The 14,231-nt window shown below is 42.0% G+C and overlaps 1 protein-coding gene across 1 annotated transcript in view; it reads right to left on the bottom strand.

Moving 5' to 3' along the window:
* The window catches only part of LOC109361183 (2-methylene-furan-3-one reductase-like), a 15,064-nt gene continuing 2,350 nt past the window's right edge, over positions 1,518–14,231 (bottom strand). The window contains exons 3-5 of the mRNA XM_019606542.1: positions 2,391–2,550; positions 2,033–2,318; positions 1,518–1,750 (exon numbers count right to left, since the gene is read on the bottom strand). Of these exons, the coding sequence (XP_019462087.1) occupies positions 2,053–2,318; positions 2,391–2,550 (426 nt within the window). The 3' untranslated portion in view covers positions 1,518–1,750; positions 2,033–2,052. The remainder of the gene's footprint in view (positions 1,751–2,032; positions 2,319–2,390; positions 2,551–14,231) is intronic.

Here is a 14,231-nt window from a genome sequence, read left to right as displayed (position 1 = left end):
CGACACCTATTCAACCCCCCCCCTTCTAGGTGTATTGTAACCACTGATACCTAACATCTTCATCTTCCGAGATGCTTGTTGATGAATCGTTTTCTTCGGGCTCATCGCAAACGATGTATGCCTTCCAAGACATTTCGTTCCACTATACATGGTGGAAGGAGAAACCAAAGTGAAACCAAGAAGTCTCTTGACCAACAAGGAAAAGAGAAAAGTACAACTAGATTTGAAAGCAAAAAATATTATAACCTCTGCACTTTCATATGATGAGTTCTTTAGGATTTCTCAGTGCAATAGTGCCAAGGATATGTAGGACACTTTACAAGTAACCCACGAAGGCACTAGTAATATCAAACAGTCTAGATTGAATATATTGATGCATGAGTTTGAGTTATTTCATATGTTTCCATATGAGTCTCTTTTTGATTTTCAAAATCGGTTTACTCACATTATTAATCATCTCATTGCATTAGATAAATCCTTTGCCAAAAATGAACTAACGAATAAAGTGTTGAGATGTCTTGATAGAAAATGGCAACCCAAGGTGACTGCCATCATGGAGTCAAAGGACTTGGAACAAATGACGCTCGCAACATTATTTGGCAAACATCAAGAACACGAGATAGAATTAAAATAGTTGGTACTCAATGAGCAAATGGACGAGAGCATCAAAGAGATCTCCTTCAAAGCGACAAAATCATATTCAAGAAGTCAAAAGGAGAAATATGATAATGAAGAGTTCGATTCCGGCGTAAGTGATGAAGTCGTGTCCCTCCTCATCAACCAATTCATAAAGTACTTAAGAAGGAATGGAGGACTCAAGAAGCTTCACAAGGAAGATGAAGAAGGTTCAATAAAAATATGCAAGTATCCCAAAGACAAAGCAACTTGCCATAAGAGTGGGAAAGTAGGCCACATGAGGTACACATGTCCTAGCTTTCTCAAGAAGATTGAACATGACAACAAGAAAGACTCTCGGGACATCAAAGCTAAGAAGACATACATCATTTGGGATGCACCCGAAGAGGACAATTCATCAACAAGCATCTCGAAAGATGAAAAATCAAACAAACTATGTCTAATGGCTCAAGATCTTGAATTAGTGAATAGATTTCAACTATTAGATTGTCCTAGAATGAATGGTTAAGATGCAGAATAAATTTTTTTAACTTAATTTTAGAGTAAATGAATTTGAGGTAATTGAGGGTGAGTCAAGCAGGATTAACATTTTTTAATGTTTATCACTATTTTGCATCTGTGAGAAAAGATTCGGTGAAAATGTCCAATTTCTAAAATAAGCTAACAATCACAACTCAGCTTCGGCCTAGATTTGTTGGAATCCCATCTTGTTAGCCAAGTAAAATTAAACTTTGCCTCACCACTAGTGCTCTTTCCAATACGAACAATATTTTATTATCTGGTAAAAAAGTATAAAAAATAATATTTATTAAATTAAGCTCAGTGATGTCCATGAATTTTTTCTTCTGAAATAATGACTGAGTTATGGAAAGAAGACTATATGGGCCTATCAACCACAAAATATTAATAGAAATACATAGGAAACTGTCCCGTTAGCTCACAACTCTGGCTTTAAAGTTTTAACCACAAATTATAAATATAAAAACAAAGACATTTAAGTAGAGTTCTTGCATCACTTTGAATCGGCAAAATATACCATTTCTATCAAGCTTTAGGACAGATTCATTTCCACTCATTATTCACTTTAACAGATAACCGGGTAGCATAAATACAAGAATAAATACTTATTTCAGTTCCTCATGTTTTTCTAGATTACTAGTTTGATCACTCCAAAATTGAAGAACTCCAAAATTGAAGAACACCAAAATAGTTCCAAAAAATTTAAAATGTAGATCAAATTAGTCTCTACCATGTGTTATAAAACATGCTAAAAAAGACTACTTTGACTCATATTTGAAATTTTTGGGGACATTTTTTGTTTTTCAAAATTTGAGGAAACAAATTGGTAAGATAAAAAAACAGGAGAAACTAAAATAGATATTTACTCTAAATCCAATCCAACTAAAATGCTCATGTTCACGGTATAGGATGGATCACTACTTTTCCAGTGACTCTGCCTGTTTCCAGATAGGAAAATGCTTCAACGGTCTGAGAAAAAGGAAAGGGGCTCTTTGGATCGAGTATTGGTTTCACCTTGCCACTCTCCAAATATGGCTTTAGTTTATCTAAGATAGCCCCATCAGAAGCAAGTATAAAAAATATACCATTATGAAATCCACCTGGTACTATTGTCACAACTTTGCCTCCCTCTTTCACAGCCTTGAATGCCCTCTCTGTTTGACCTGTTTTAAGAGAAATTTTTAGTGACCAATCTCACAAACTTGTCAAACCAAATTATAGGTACAAAATCTGACCTACTGCATCATACACAACATCAAACTTGTTAGGCAAGTCTTCGAAGTTCTCCTTTGTATAATCAATAGGCAAGTCAGCTCCCAACTTCCTCAACAATTCCAGTTTCCCAGTGCTAGAAGTAGCTGCTACCTTGGATGCACCATAAACATGCTTGGCAAGCTACATCAAACAGGCATAAAACTTACAATTACAAGCCATGAAATATTAATATGGAAGTTTGAGAATGCAGGAAGAAAGTGATTGTATTCTATATTCGATCTTGTATTTATGTCAAGTTATTGAACAAGAGAGTCGTTCATAGTTCATAATACTACTAGATATAGGTGCAAGACAGAAATACAACTCAAATTGTAATTCTTCCTGTCTTCCTTTTGGGGTTCTAAGTGTTACTACCTATGAATACTACTTATATTTGCCAATGAAATTCTGTGATTCCTTAGCTTTTTTATAACAAAATCTCAACAATATTTCTATTCTTCCTCCAAATTATGAATACTACTGCTGTAGTTTTATCTAGAAAAGTAAAAAGCCCCTTATCGAATTTGAATTGATGACTTACGCTTTACCATGGCGTTACTCTATCATTGAGTTAAAGGGGGCCCATTCGATTCAATTCTAGACAATATTAGTCTAGTACATATATTTGTTACTGCATATACTTCTTCTATAGATAAGATTCAATGAGCATCAGGTACTTTCCTCAACTTTAGGTTGTACTACAGCTTATCAATGAATGATTTTTGTTTTACAACTTGATGTGTTCATTATTTAAAAATATTTTAAATGTCACCGAGAAGGCATTTTTCAGGCAGTTGTTCTATCCTGAACACGACTGAAACGGAACTAGATCGAATTATGGTGTGTTTACGAAATGAGGTTCAATTTACAATAGAACATACTTAGGGAATTAAAGGTTATCCCCTCACTAGCATGCATGACTTTTGCTTTTGGATTATTATAAAATAAAGAAGAAAAGTTTATACAACAAATTTTTATCTAAACTTGAATCACTTTTTATATGGTTAGTCATATGTCCCCCTTTTAAGTGTGAAGTCGAAAGGTTTTAGAAACTTTTTGGAAAATCATGAGGACTTCCCTGAGTTGTGTAGTCAATGTGATTTCTAGCAAAATATTTTATAATTTGAAGCATTGTTACAATGTGATTTCTAGCTCATGGTGATTAAAAAACGATACATATGAGTTGGTAGAAATGCTTAAAGATAAGAAGGGTATAGGAGTCAAATGAACTTACATAACCAAGTTCAATCTTGACAGTTATGAGAATAAGTATATGACAAAAGCTTGAAATTTACAGCTCCTGAGTCAAGGAGGAGTGCTGATTAATATGACTCAGAATCTGTTAGGAATATTCATTAGACAATAACGAGAACTATTCATTAGGTAATAAGAAGGAATATTCATTAGGCAATAAGGAATATTCATTAGGCAATAAGAATGAGTATTCATTAGGCAATAAGGAGTATTCATTAGGAAATAAAGAGCCAATATGGTTGTTAGGAATATTTCACCTACAATGTTAGAACACTTATATGACTCATTATGCTATTCATGTAGAAATTTATTTTTCTGCATCAGTTTTCTTTTCCATGGTGTATAAATCATGTGTCTTGTTCATGAATAAAATAATGTCTTCTACATAACACATTTTTTCTCTGCACTTTTATTTGCTACATAACCAACACTCTATTGAACAAGGATGATTGGATTATCAAGTAAGGGAAAGTACCAGAAGATCATAGGTACTAATAGTCAGCCGCCCAATAAGAAGAGACTCAGTTCGTACTTTTGATACCAGGGAAAATAAGTGAGAAAAAAAAAAGGAATGCAGAGGAACAAAATGGCACCATCATCCGCTTTCTAATTGGACTGGGGTAGCAAACTTGTCTAACTTTTTATATTCTATTACATAACTGGTGCACTGCATAAAGAGGCAACAAAAAGAAGGAAAGAAAACAGACAAAGGTAACCACCTCAAGCATTTCTCTATGTTGATACGTTAGCTCCTTCTAGAAGTATTTCAATGTGCAATATAAAAATTAAAATTACTAGTCATGAAAAATCAATATGCAAGTTTGAGAATGCAGAAAGAAAGTAAATGTATGATAAGGGTCAAACCAGGACAAAGATTTTTAATGTGTATAAAAGGGGAAAAAGGGAAATTTGGTTGAAATAGAATAACCAACTTACCTATTATACCCTTAGGTAGTTACGCAGTTAATCTTCTATAAATAGAAAGTTGTTGCTGTTAGAGGGAAGTTACTTAGATTTTTAGAAGGAAATTCCAACTGATTGTGGAATCAGTAAGGGGTGGATCGAGGGATCCTTGTACACAGAAATTCTTCTTCTTCTTCTTACATTCAATAAAATTCTCTATAGAACCCTAGCAGAATCCAATTGATTTTGGTTAGGGGCAATTCCTTTCAATTCTGTTCCTAAATTGCAATCTTGATACCAGTGTTTATCACTGGTATCATAGCACCGTTTTTGGTGCCTGAGGGAAGTGAGAACCACCATTGTGTCGCTGCAATAGCTTATGGTTTCTACGCGAAGCATGTCACGAGAAAACGAGGATTGGGAAGGGATGAAACAAGAGAGAGAGGAGCTTCGAATGCGAGTGGAGCTCAACGAGGCACGCATGAAGAAAATAGAAGATTTAATAGAAGCTATAGCCTCGAAGCTAGGGATTTCAAGTGGTAATCATCAATCCACAAAGAGGAGTAGCGAAAACGAGGAAGAGGTACAAAGCCACAAACTACCTTCAAGTCACGATAAGTGGAGGAGACTTGAGATTCCAATCTTCTACGGTGATGATGCACACGGTTGGGTCCAAAAATTGGAGAGATATTTTGCGATGTGAGCCATCACAGAGGAGGAAGGGGAGGGCATAATGATCCAGTGTGATACTCATCAGCATTCCCAGGCTAAGGAGGTGGTGCCAATAGTTGCTAAAGCCCTGACTAAGTTGCTAGAAAAGGACTCATTCAGTTGGACTCCTGAAGCTACTACAACCTTTGAAGAGTTGAAGAAGGATATGACCACCCGACCCTTACTAGTTGTTCCTGACTTTGATAAGGAGTTTGTAATAGAAACAGATGCATCTAGCAAGGGGTTAGGGGCAGTCTTGATGCAGGGAGGAAGTCCCCTAGCTTTTTGGAGTCAAGGTCTATCCTTGAGGGCTCAACAAAAATCTGTGTATGAGAGAGTTGATGGCATTGGTTCAAGCAATCAAGAAGTGGAGGCATTATGTGGTAGGAAGACATTTCATCATAAAAACATATCAAAAGAGTCTCAAGTTTTTAACTGAGCCGAGTCTTTTTTCTCATGAACAATTCAAATGGGCAGTTAAGTTGGTGGGATTAGATTTTGAAATCCAATACAAACCAGGGAGTGAAAACTCTGTGGCTGATGCCCTCTCTAGAAAACTTATGTACTCTGCCATCTCCATTATCATTAGTGAAGAGATAGACCTATGGAATAAAGAGTTGCAACAAGATCCTAAATGGAAAAGGATCCTTCAGGAATTGACTGTATCCCCTAATTCACACCCTAATTTTGAATTGAAGAAAGGGATTCTCTACTATAAGGGGAGGTTGGTCTTGTCTAAGTCATCCAACAGAATTCCTATCATTATGGCTGAATGCCATGAGACTCCTATGGGAAGCCATTCTGGCCATTTCAGAACATACAAAAGGATTTCTAACTTCTTATTATGGGAGGGGATGAAGTCAGACATTAAAGGGTTTGTGGAGAATTGTGATGTGTGTCAAAGAAGCAAGTATTATACATTGGCCCCTGTTGGGTTATTACAACCTATTCCCATACCTCAAGAAGTATGGATGGATATTTCTATGGACTTCATAGGAGGACTACCTAAAGTCAGGGGCAAGGATACCATTTTTGTGGTGGTTGATAGGTTATCCAAGTATGCTCATATGTTTGCTCTAGGTCATCCCTACTCAGCCAAGGATGTAGCTACCCTGTTTCTGAAGGTGGTTAAGCTACATGGTTTCCCTACTACTATAATTTCTGACAGAGACTCTATGTTCCTCAGTCAATTCTGGAAGGAAATACTTAGGGTGGCTGGTACTCAACTCAAATTTAGCACCTCCTATCATTCCCAAACTGATGGGCGGACTGAGGTGGTTAATAGATGCTTAGAAACCTACCTCAGGTGTTTTGTGGGACCAAGGCCTAAACAGTGGTTGGAGTGGCTATCATGAGCAGAATTTTGGTTCAACTCTAACTACAATTGCTCAGCTGGGATGACACCCTTTAAAGCCTTGTATGGCAGGGAAGCACCCATACTCTTGAAGGCAGGGGCAATTCACTCTAAGGTAGATGAGGTAAACAGGTTGGTTGCTCAGAGGGATGGGGTACTGGAAGAGCTGAAAGAAAATTTGCTGAAGGCCCAGAATTTGATGAAACAGCAAGCAGATAAGCACAGAAGAGCTTTGACATTTGAGTTGGAAGATTGGGTATATCTCAAGTTGCAACCATACAAGCTCAAATCATTGGCCAAACGACCATATGCTAAGCTAGCCCCAAAATACTATGGTCCTTACCAAGTGATTGAGAAGGTGGGACCTGTTGCTTATAAGTTAGCTTTGCCCCCTCATGCCAGGATACACCCAGTATTCCATGTATCATTACTAAAGAAGGCCTTAAAACCTCAACAACAGCCTCAACCCTTGCCTCCAATGTTGAATGAGGACAAATACTAAGGGGAATGTGGAGGTACTAGTCAAGTGGAAGGATCTTCCTAATCATGACTGCACATGGGAGGACACAACTACCTTACAAACAAGATTTCCAGATTTTCAACTTGAGGACAAGTTGATTCTTTTAGGGAGGGTATTAATAGGATGCGGGAGAGACCACCTATCACTAAGGTGTATCGGAGAAGGCCACATGGTAGCCACTAGTCCACATGGCCATAGCATCTGCATTGCAGAATAGCATAATAGCATTGCGTGGCAGCAGAGAATCAGAACAGTGTAGCAGTGTAACTGCTCTAGGGGAAAACTATAAATAGGAGTGGGGGGTTAGATTGAGTGGCTTTTGAGAATTGAGTAGAGGAGAGGGATTAATTCAGGGAATTAATTTTGTAACGTGCAACTGATTCGGGGAATCAATTAGGGTTCATCTTGTAATCTTCTCCATTCTTCAAGCAATAAACGAGGTATTAGTATTCGGAATCGAATTGATTCCGAATCGATTGTGAAATCTTTCTTCTTTTCTGTGATTCTGTATCGGTGTTATCACTGGTATCAGAGCACCGATTCCGGTGCCCTAAAAACCGCTGCTGTTTCACCAAAAATTCATGAAGACTCGAAGTATGTCGCGTTCCGGAGAGGATTGGGAACAAGAAAGGGAAGAGATGAGAATGAGATTAGAATTGGCAGAATCGTTGGTGAAGAAACATGAGGAACAAATGGCGGAAATGACCACGAAAATGGACCGATATGTTTTCAGTGCAGAAGCAGATCACGGCGGCGATGCCGCGAGTTCCGTGAATGGCGGAATCCATCGCGATAGCGACGAGAGAAAAAGCCACGAACGGTTGAGGCGAGAGGCGTGAAACCGAGGAGAATCCCGTGACAGTGAAGTTCATCGCGGAAACGAGTTCCAAGGAAGAGAAGAGTCGCGAAAGGACAATTACGGTGGTAGGGATGACTCCCGTGGTGATGGAGTTTGTCGAAGAAGAGAAGCTCCTCGGGAAGATGAGTTCAGGGAAGGCGATACTGGTGGGAATGAATTCCGACGAGGAGTTGGTACCGGACATAACAGTCGCGCAGGAGAACCGATCGGAAATGAATTCCGCGGAGGTACACGTGAGGAATTCGAGAGCAGAAATGAATTCTGACGCCGAGAACGTGCCGGAAATGACAACCGAAGCGGGGAACATATCGGAAATGAGTTCCGAGGGGGTGTGCGCGACGAATTCGAGTTCCGACATGAGATGCCTGAAGGGAATGAGTTCTGAGGGGGTAACCGAGGCAGAAACGACTTCCGGGAAGGCATTCACGGTGGGTGAGAGTTTAGGCGGGAAACATGGAGGAAATTGGAAATTCCAATCTTCTCCGTGACAACACATATGGATGGACTCACCGACTAGAGAGGTATTTCTAGTTGAAGGAACTTACAGAGGGGGAGAAAATGCAGGCCACAGTTATGGCACTCGAAGGGAAGGCATTGAGTTGGTACCGTTGGTGGGAAAAATGCAACCCGAGGCCGAATTGGGAAGGGTTCAAGATTGTAGTGGTTCGAAGATTCCAACCGTCGATGATTCAGAATCCGTTTGAGCAGTTATTAGCCCTCAAACAAACCAGGTCCGTTGAGGAATTTGTGGAGGATTTTGAGAAGTTTGTTGGGGCCTTGAGAAGCATCGATCCAGAGTTCACTAGGGGGATATTTCTGAATGGATTGAAAGAAGAGCTTTGAGCCGAGGTGAAGTGAAGTTGTATGAGTTACAATCCTTATCCGATGTGATCCAAAAGGTGCTACTGATTGACCAGAAGAATGCCATTTTGAGTAGGAGGGGCTCGTTTGGGTATGCAAGCCGGACCGGAGGAAATCATAGAGCAAACCCCTATTCTAGAACGGTAACTGTGGAAGCGAAGCCGATGGGGGATGGACGGTAGAACAGTTTCGGGGGAGTAACACAGTTGGGCAGTCGGCACCGAAACCCGTCAGTGAAGTTATTCGACCGAGAGGGGGAGAGTTCAAGCATTTGACCAGCGCTGAGGTGAGGGAAAGGCGTGAAAAAAGGCTATATTTTCGTTGTGATGAGTCTTTTACTAGAGACCATCAGTGTAAAAATAAGCAATTTCGATGCTTATTTTGGAAGAAGATGAGGAAGACGAGGAAGGTAGGGAGGAAGACGAGGAAGGTAGGGAGGAAGACAGTATAGATATATCGGAGGTACATGATCTGAGGTTGTCCTTGTGTTCTATGTCAGGGTTCACTATGACCCGTTCATGGAAGGTAGAAGGGATGTTAAAGGGGAGGAAGGTGGTTGTTCTCATTGACTGTGGGGCTTCTCACAACTTCATAGCTCATGAGGTTGTACAGGAGTTGAGACTTTTGGTTCAGAATACTCCCACATATATGGTGGAGGTAGGAGATGGGCGTAAGGTGAAATATAGGGGGAAATGCATGCATTTGTCTTTTTAGATACAGAATCTGGAAGTGATCCAAGACTTTTACCTCTTCAGTCTCAAAGGGGTTAACCTGGTGTTGGGTTTGGAATGGTTATCTGGCTTGGGTGAGGTCCAAGCTGATTTTGGTAAATTGGAGCTCACGATCAAGCAAGGCCAGAAATCGATCTGTATTACAGGAAACCCAGCCTTGGCCAAAACCGAGGTCTCATATGGCACTTTGTTGCAGGTCATTCGAGCAGAGGGAGAAGGGTTGATTATGCGTTGTGAACCATCAGATCCGAGAAAGGAAGAGGGTGAGAGCACTCCGATTCGTATGTTGCAAGTGCTTGAGGATTTTGAAGTGTTATTCACAGATCCTACAAGTTTACCATCGGTTCGAAGGCAGGATCATGCCATACATCTCATCGAGGGGGCAGCTATCCCCAATATCAGACCGTACAAATATCCTCACTATCAGAAGATAGAGATCGAAGGATTGGTTAAGGAGATGTTGGGGTCAGGGGTGATTCAGCATAGCATCAGTTCTTATTCCAGTCCGGTAATTTTGGTGAAAAAGAAGGATGGGGGTTGGAGGTTCTGTGTCTACTATCGGGCCCTGAATAGGGTGACCATTCCAAATAAATTCCCTATCCCGATTACAGAGCTTCGAGCCGAGATGAAGTTGTATGAGTTACAATCCTTGTCCAATGTGATCCAGAAGGTTCTACTGATTGAGCAGAAGAATGCCATTTTGAGTAGGAGGGGCTCGTTTGGGTATGCAAGCCGGACCGGAGGAAATCAGAGGGCAAACCCCTATTCCAGAACGGTAACCGTGGAAGCGAAGCCGATGGAGGATGGACGGCAGAACAGTTTCGGGGGGAGTAACACAGTTGGGCAGTCGGCACCGAAACCCATCAGTGAAGTGATTCGGCCGAGAGGGGGAGAGTTCAAGCATTTGACTAGCGCTGAGGTGAGGGAAAGGCGTGAAAAAGGGCTATGATTTCGTTGTGATGAGCCTTTTACTAGAGACCATCGGTGTAAAAATAGGCAATTTCGAATGCTGATTTTGGAAGATGAGGAGGAAGACGAGGGAGGTAGGGAGGAAGACAGTATAGATATATCAGAGGTACATGACCTGAGGTTGTCATTGTGCTCTATGTCCGGGTTCACTACGACCCATTCATGGAAGGTAGAAGGGATGTTAAAGGGGAGGAAGGTGCTCGTTCTCATTGACTGTGGGGCTTCTCACAACTTCATAGCTCATGAGGTTGTACAGGAGTTGAGACTTTTGGTTCAGAATACTCCCTCATATATGGTAGAGGTAGGAGATGGGTGTAAGGTGAAATATAGGGGGAAATGCGCACATTTGTCTTTTCAGATACAGAATCTGGAAGTGATCCAAGACTTTTACCTCTTTAGTCTCAAAGGGGTTGACCTGGTGTTGGGTTTGGAATGGTTATCGAGCTTGGGTGAGGTCTAAGCTGATTTTGGTAAATTGGAGCTCACGATCAAGCAAGGCCAGAAATCGATCCGTATTATAGGAAACCTAGCCTTGGCCAAAACCGAGGTCTCATATGGCGCTTTGTTGCAGGTCATTCGAGTAGAGGGAGAAGGGTTGATTATGCATTGTGAACCATCAAATCCGAGAAAGGAAGAGGGTGAGAGCACTCCGATCCATATGTTGCAAGTGCTTGAGGATTTTGAAGTGTTATTCACAGATCCTACAGGTTTACCATCGGTTCGAAGGCAGGATCATGCCAGACATCTCATCGAGGGGGCAGCTATCCCCAATATTAGACCGTACAAATATCCTCACTATCAGAAGACAGAGATCGAAGGATTGGTTAGGGAGATGTTGGGGTCAGGGGTGATTCAGCATAGCATCAGTCCTTATTCCAGTTCGGTAATTTTGGTGAAAAAGAAGGATGGGAGTTGGAGGTTCTGTGTCGACTATCGGACCCTGAAAAGGGTGACCATTCCAAATAAATTCTCTATCCCGATTATTGAAGAGTTATTGGATGAGATTGGAGGAGCCACAGTTTTCACCAAATTAGATCTGAAATTCGGGTATCGTCAGATTCAGATGCGGAGTGAGGATGTGGAAAAGACGGCTTTTCGAACTCATGAAGGTCATTATGAGTTTGTTGTGATGTCTTTCGGTCTCACGAATGCACCTTCGACCTTTCAGGCTCTCATGAAAGAAGTATTACGGCTCTACTTGCGAAGATTTGCTTTGGTTTTCTTCGACGATATTCTGGTTTACAGTCCTGATGAGGAATCTCACGAAAGGGAGTTGAGGGAGGTATTGACCGCGTTGCAGGACCATGAGTTGAAGGTCAACCGAAAGAAATGCAGTTTTGCTAAACCCAATTTGGAATATTTGGGTCATATTATCTCTCGTTCTGGAGTAGTCGCGGATGAGTCCAAAGTGGCCACTATGAGTTCGTGGCCAATACCCCATGATGTGAAGAGTTCAAGGGGATTTTTGGGCCTCACAGGTTATTACTGAAGGTTTGTGCAAGGGTATGGGAGAATTGCCAAACCTCTCATGGATTTGTTGAAAAAAGATAACTTCGTGTGGACCGAAGAAACCACTCAGGCCTTTCAGACCCTCAAGGGGGCCATGGTCAATTTGCCTATGTTGGTCGTGCCCGACTTCTCGAAGACCTTTGTGTTGGAAACCGATGCTTCTAGTAAGGGGATTGGGGTCGTGTTGATGCAAGAAGGTCGCCCTCTAGCTTTCTGGAGTAAGGGGTTATCAGCTAGATCCCAGCAGAAATTGGTGTATGAACAAGAGCTGATGGCGTTGGTTCAGGTCGTGCAGAAGTGGAAACACTACTTGTTGGGTCGCCACTTTGTTATCAGAACGGACCAATGGAGTTTGAAATTCCTTACAGAGCAGATGTTTTTCAGTGAGGAACAGTTTAAATGGGCGGTAAAGCTAATTGGGTTGGATTTTGAGATTCAGTTCAAACCCGGGCGGGAGAATACAGTGGCCGATGCCTTATCGCGGAAGGCCTATTATTCGGCACTCTCAGTGATTAATGTTGGAGATGCCGAGGGTTGGTTCCAAGAGGTTCAGCAGGAACCTAAGTGGAGGAGGGTAATCCAGGATTTGGTAGAGAATCCCGAATCTCATCCAGGGTTCCAATTTCAGACAGGGCGATTGTTGTATAAGGGGAGGTTGGTTCTGCCCAAGACATCTGACAGGTTACCTCTGATCTTAGTTGAGTGTCACGACAGTGTAGCCGGGGGTCACTCCGGGTTCTTCCGCACTTACAAGCGGGTTTCGAGTTTTTTCTATTGGGACGGCATGCGTGGTTATGTCAAGCAGTATGTCGAGGTGTGTGATGTTTGTCAATGCCAAAAGTACTCCACTTTAGCACCTGGGGGGTCTTGCAACCACTACCCATTCCTACTCAGGTATGGCAGGACATCTCGATGGATTTCATATCTGGATTGCTGCGGTCTAAATGGTAAGGATACCATCTTTGTAGTGGTGGACCGGCTCACGAAATACGCCCATTTTTATCCTCTTGACCATCCCTACTCGGCCAAGGATGTAGCTTCCTTGTTTGTTAGAGAGGTGGTGAAGTTACATGGGTACCCGACGTCGATAGTTTCCAACCGGGGTCGGGTCTTTTTGAGCCAGTTCTGGCAGGAGTTATTCTGATTGGCAGGTACTCGATTGAAATACAGCACGGCTTACCATCCTCAAACAGATGGGCAAACCGAGGTGGTGAATCGCAGTTTAGAAACATACCTCCGATGCTTTGCAGGGCCTAAGCCGAAGAAGTGGGTAGAATGGCTTTCATGGGCAGAATTTTGGTTTAACACTACTTATAACGTTTCTGCAGGTATGACTCTTTTCAAGGCCTTGTATGGGAGGGATCCTCCGACTTTGATTAAGGGGTGTACTTTTACGTCAAGGGTTGAGGAAGTAAATCAGCTCTTGGTTGCCCGAGATGAGGTTATTCAAGAGTTGAGGCAAAATCTGTTACGTGCCCAAAATTTGATGAAGGCTCAGGCCGATAAACATAGACGAGAGGTTGAGTTTGAGGTTGGAGATTGGGTATTCTTGAAACTGCAACCCTACAGGTTGAAGACTCTATCTTCCAGACCTTCGGCCAAGCTGGCGGCTAAGTTCTATGGCCCTTACCGGATTTTGGAACGCATTGGACCGGTAGCTTACCGATTGGCATTTTCTGAGCATACACGGGTCCACTCCGTGTTCCATGTTTCTTTGTTGAAAAAGGCTTTGAAACCGGCTCAACAGTCTCAACCTCTTCCGCTAATGTTGTCCGAGGAGTGGGAATTGAAGGTGCAGCCGGCGGCAATCTTACAACACCACGTTGATCAGAATGGAGATGTTGAGGTGTTGGTGTAGTGGGAAGGTTTGCCGGAGTGTGAGAATTCCTGGGAGTCAGCGGCGCAAATGCAAGAAGCTTTTCCTCAATTTGCCCTTGAGGACAAGTTATTTCTTCTGGGAGGGGGTATTGATAGGGTGCAGGAGAGACCACCTATCACTAAGGTGTATCGGAGAAGGCCACGTGGTAGCCACTAGTCCACGTGGCAGTCCACATGGCCATAGCATCTGCATTGCAGAATAGCATTGCGTGGCAGCAGAGAATCAGAACAGTGTAGCAGTGTAAGTGCTCTAGGGGTAAACTATAAATAGGA

This window comes from Lupinus angustifolius, chromosome LG11 (assembly GCF_001865875.1).
Source record: "Lupinus angustifolius cultivar Tanjil chromosome LG11, LupAngTanjil_v1.0, whole genome shotgun sequence".
In the NCBI taxonomy this organism is placed as follows: Eukaryota; Viridiplantae; Streptophyta; class Magnoliopsida; order Fabales; family Fabaceae; genus Lupinus; species Lupinus angustifolius.
This window is presented reverse-complemented; position numbering and strand designations above follow the sequence as displayed.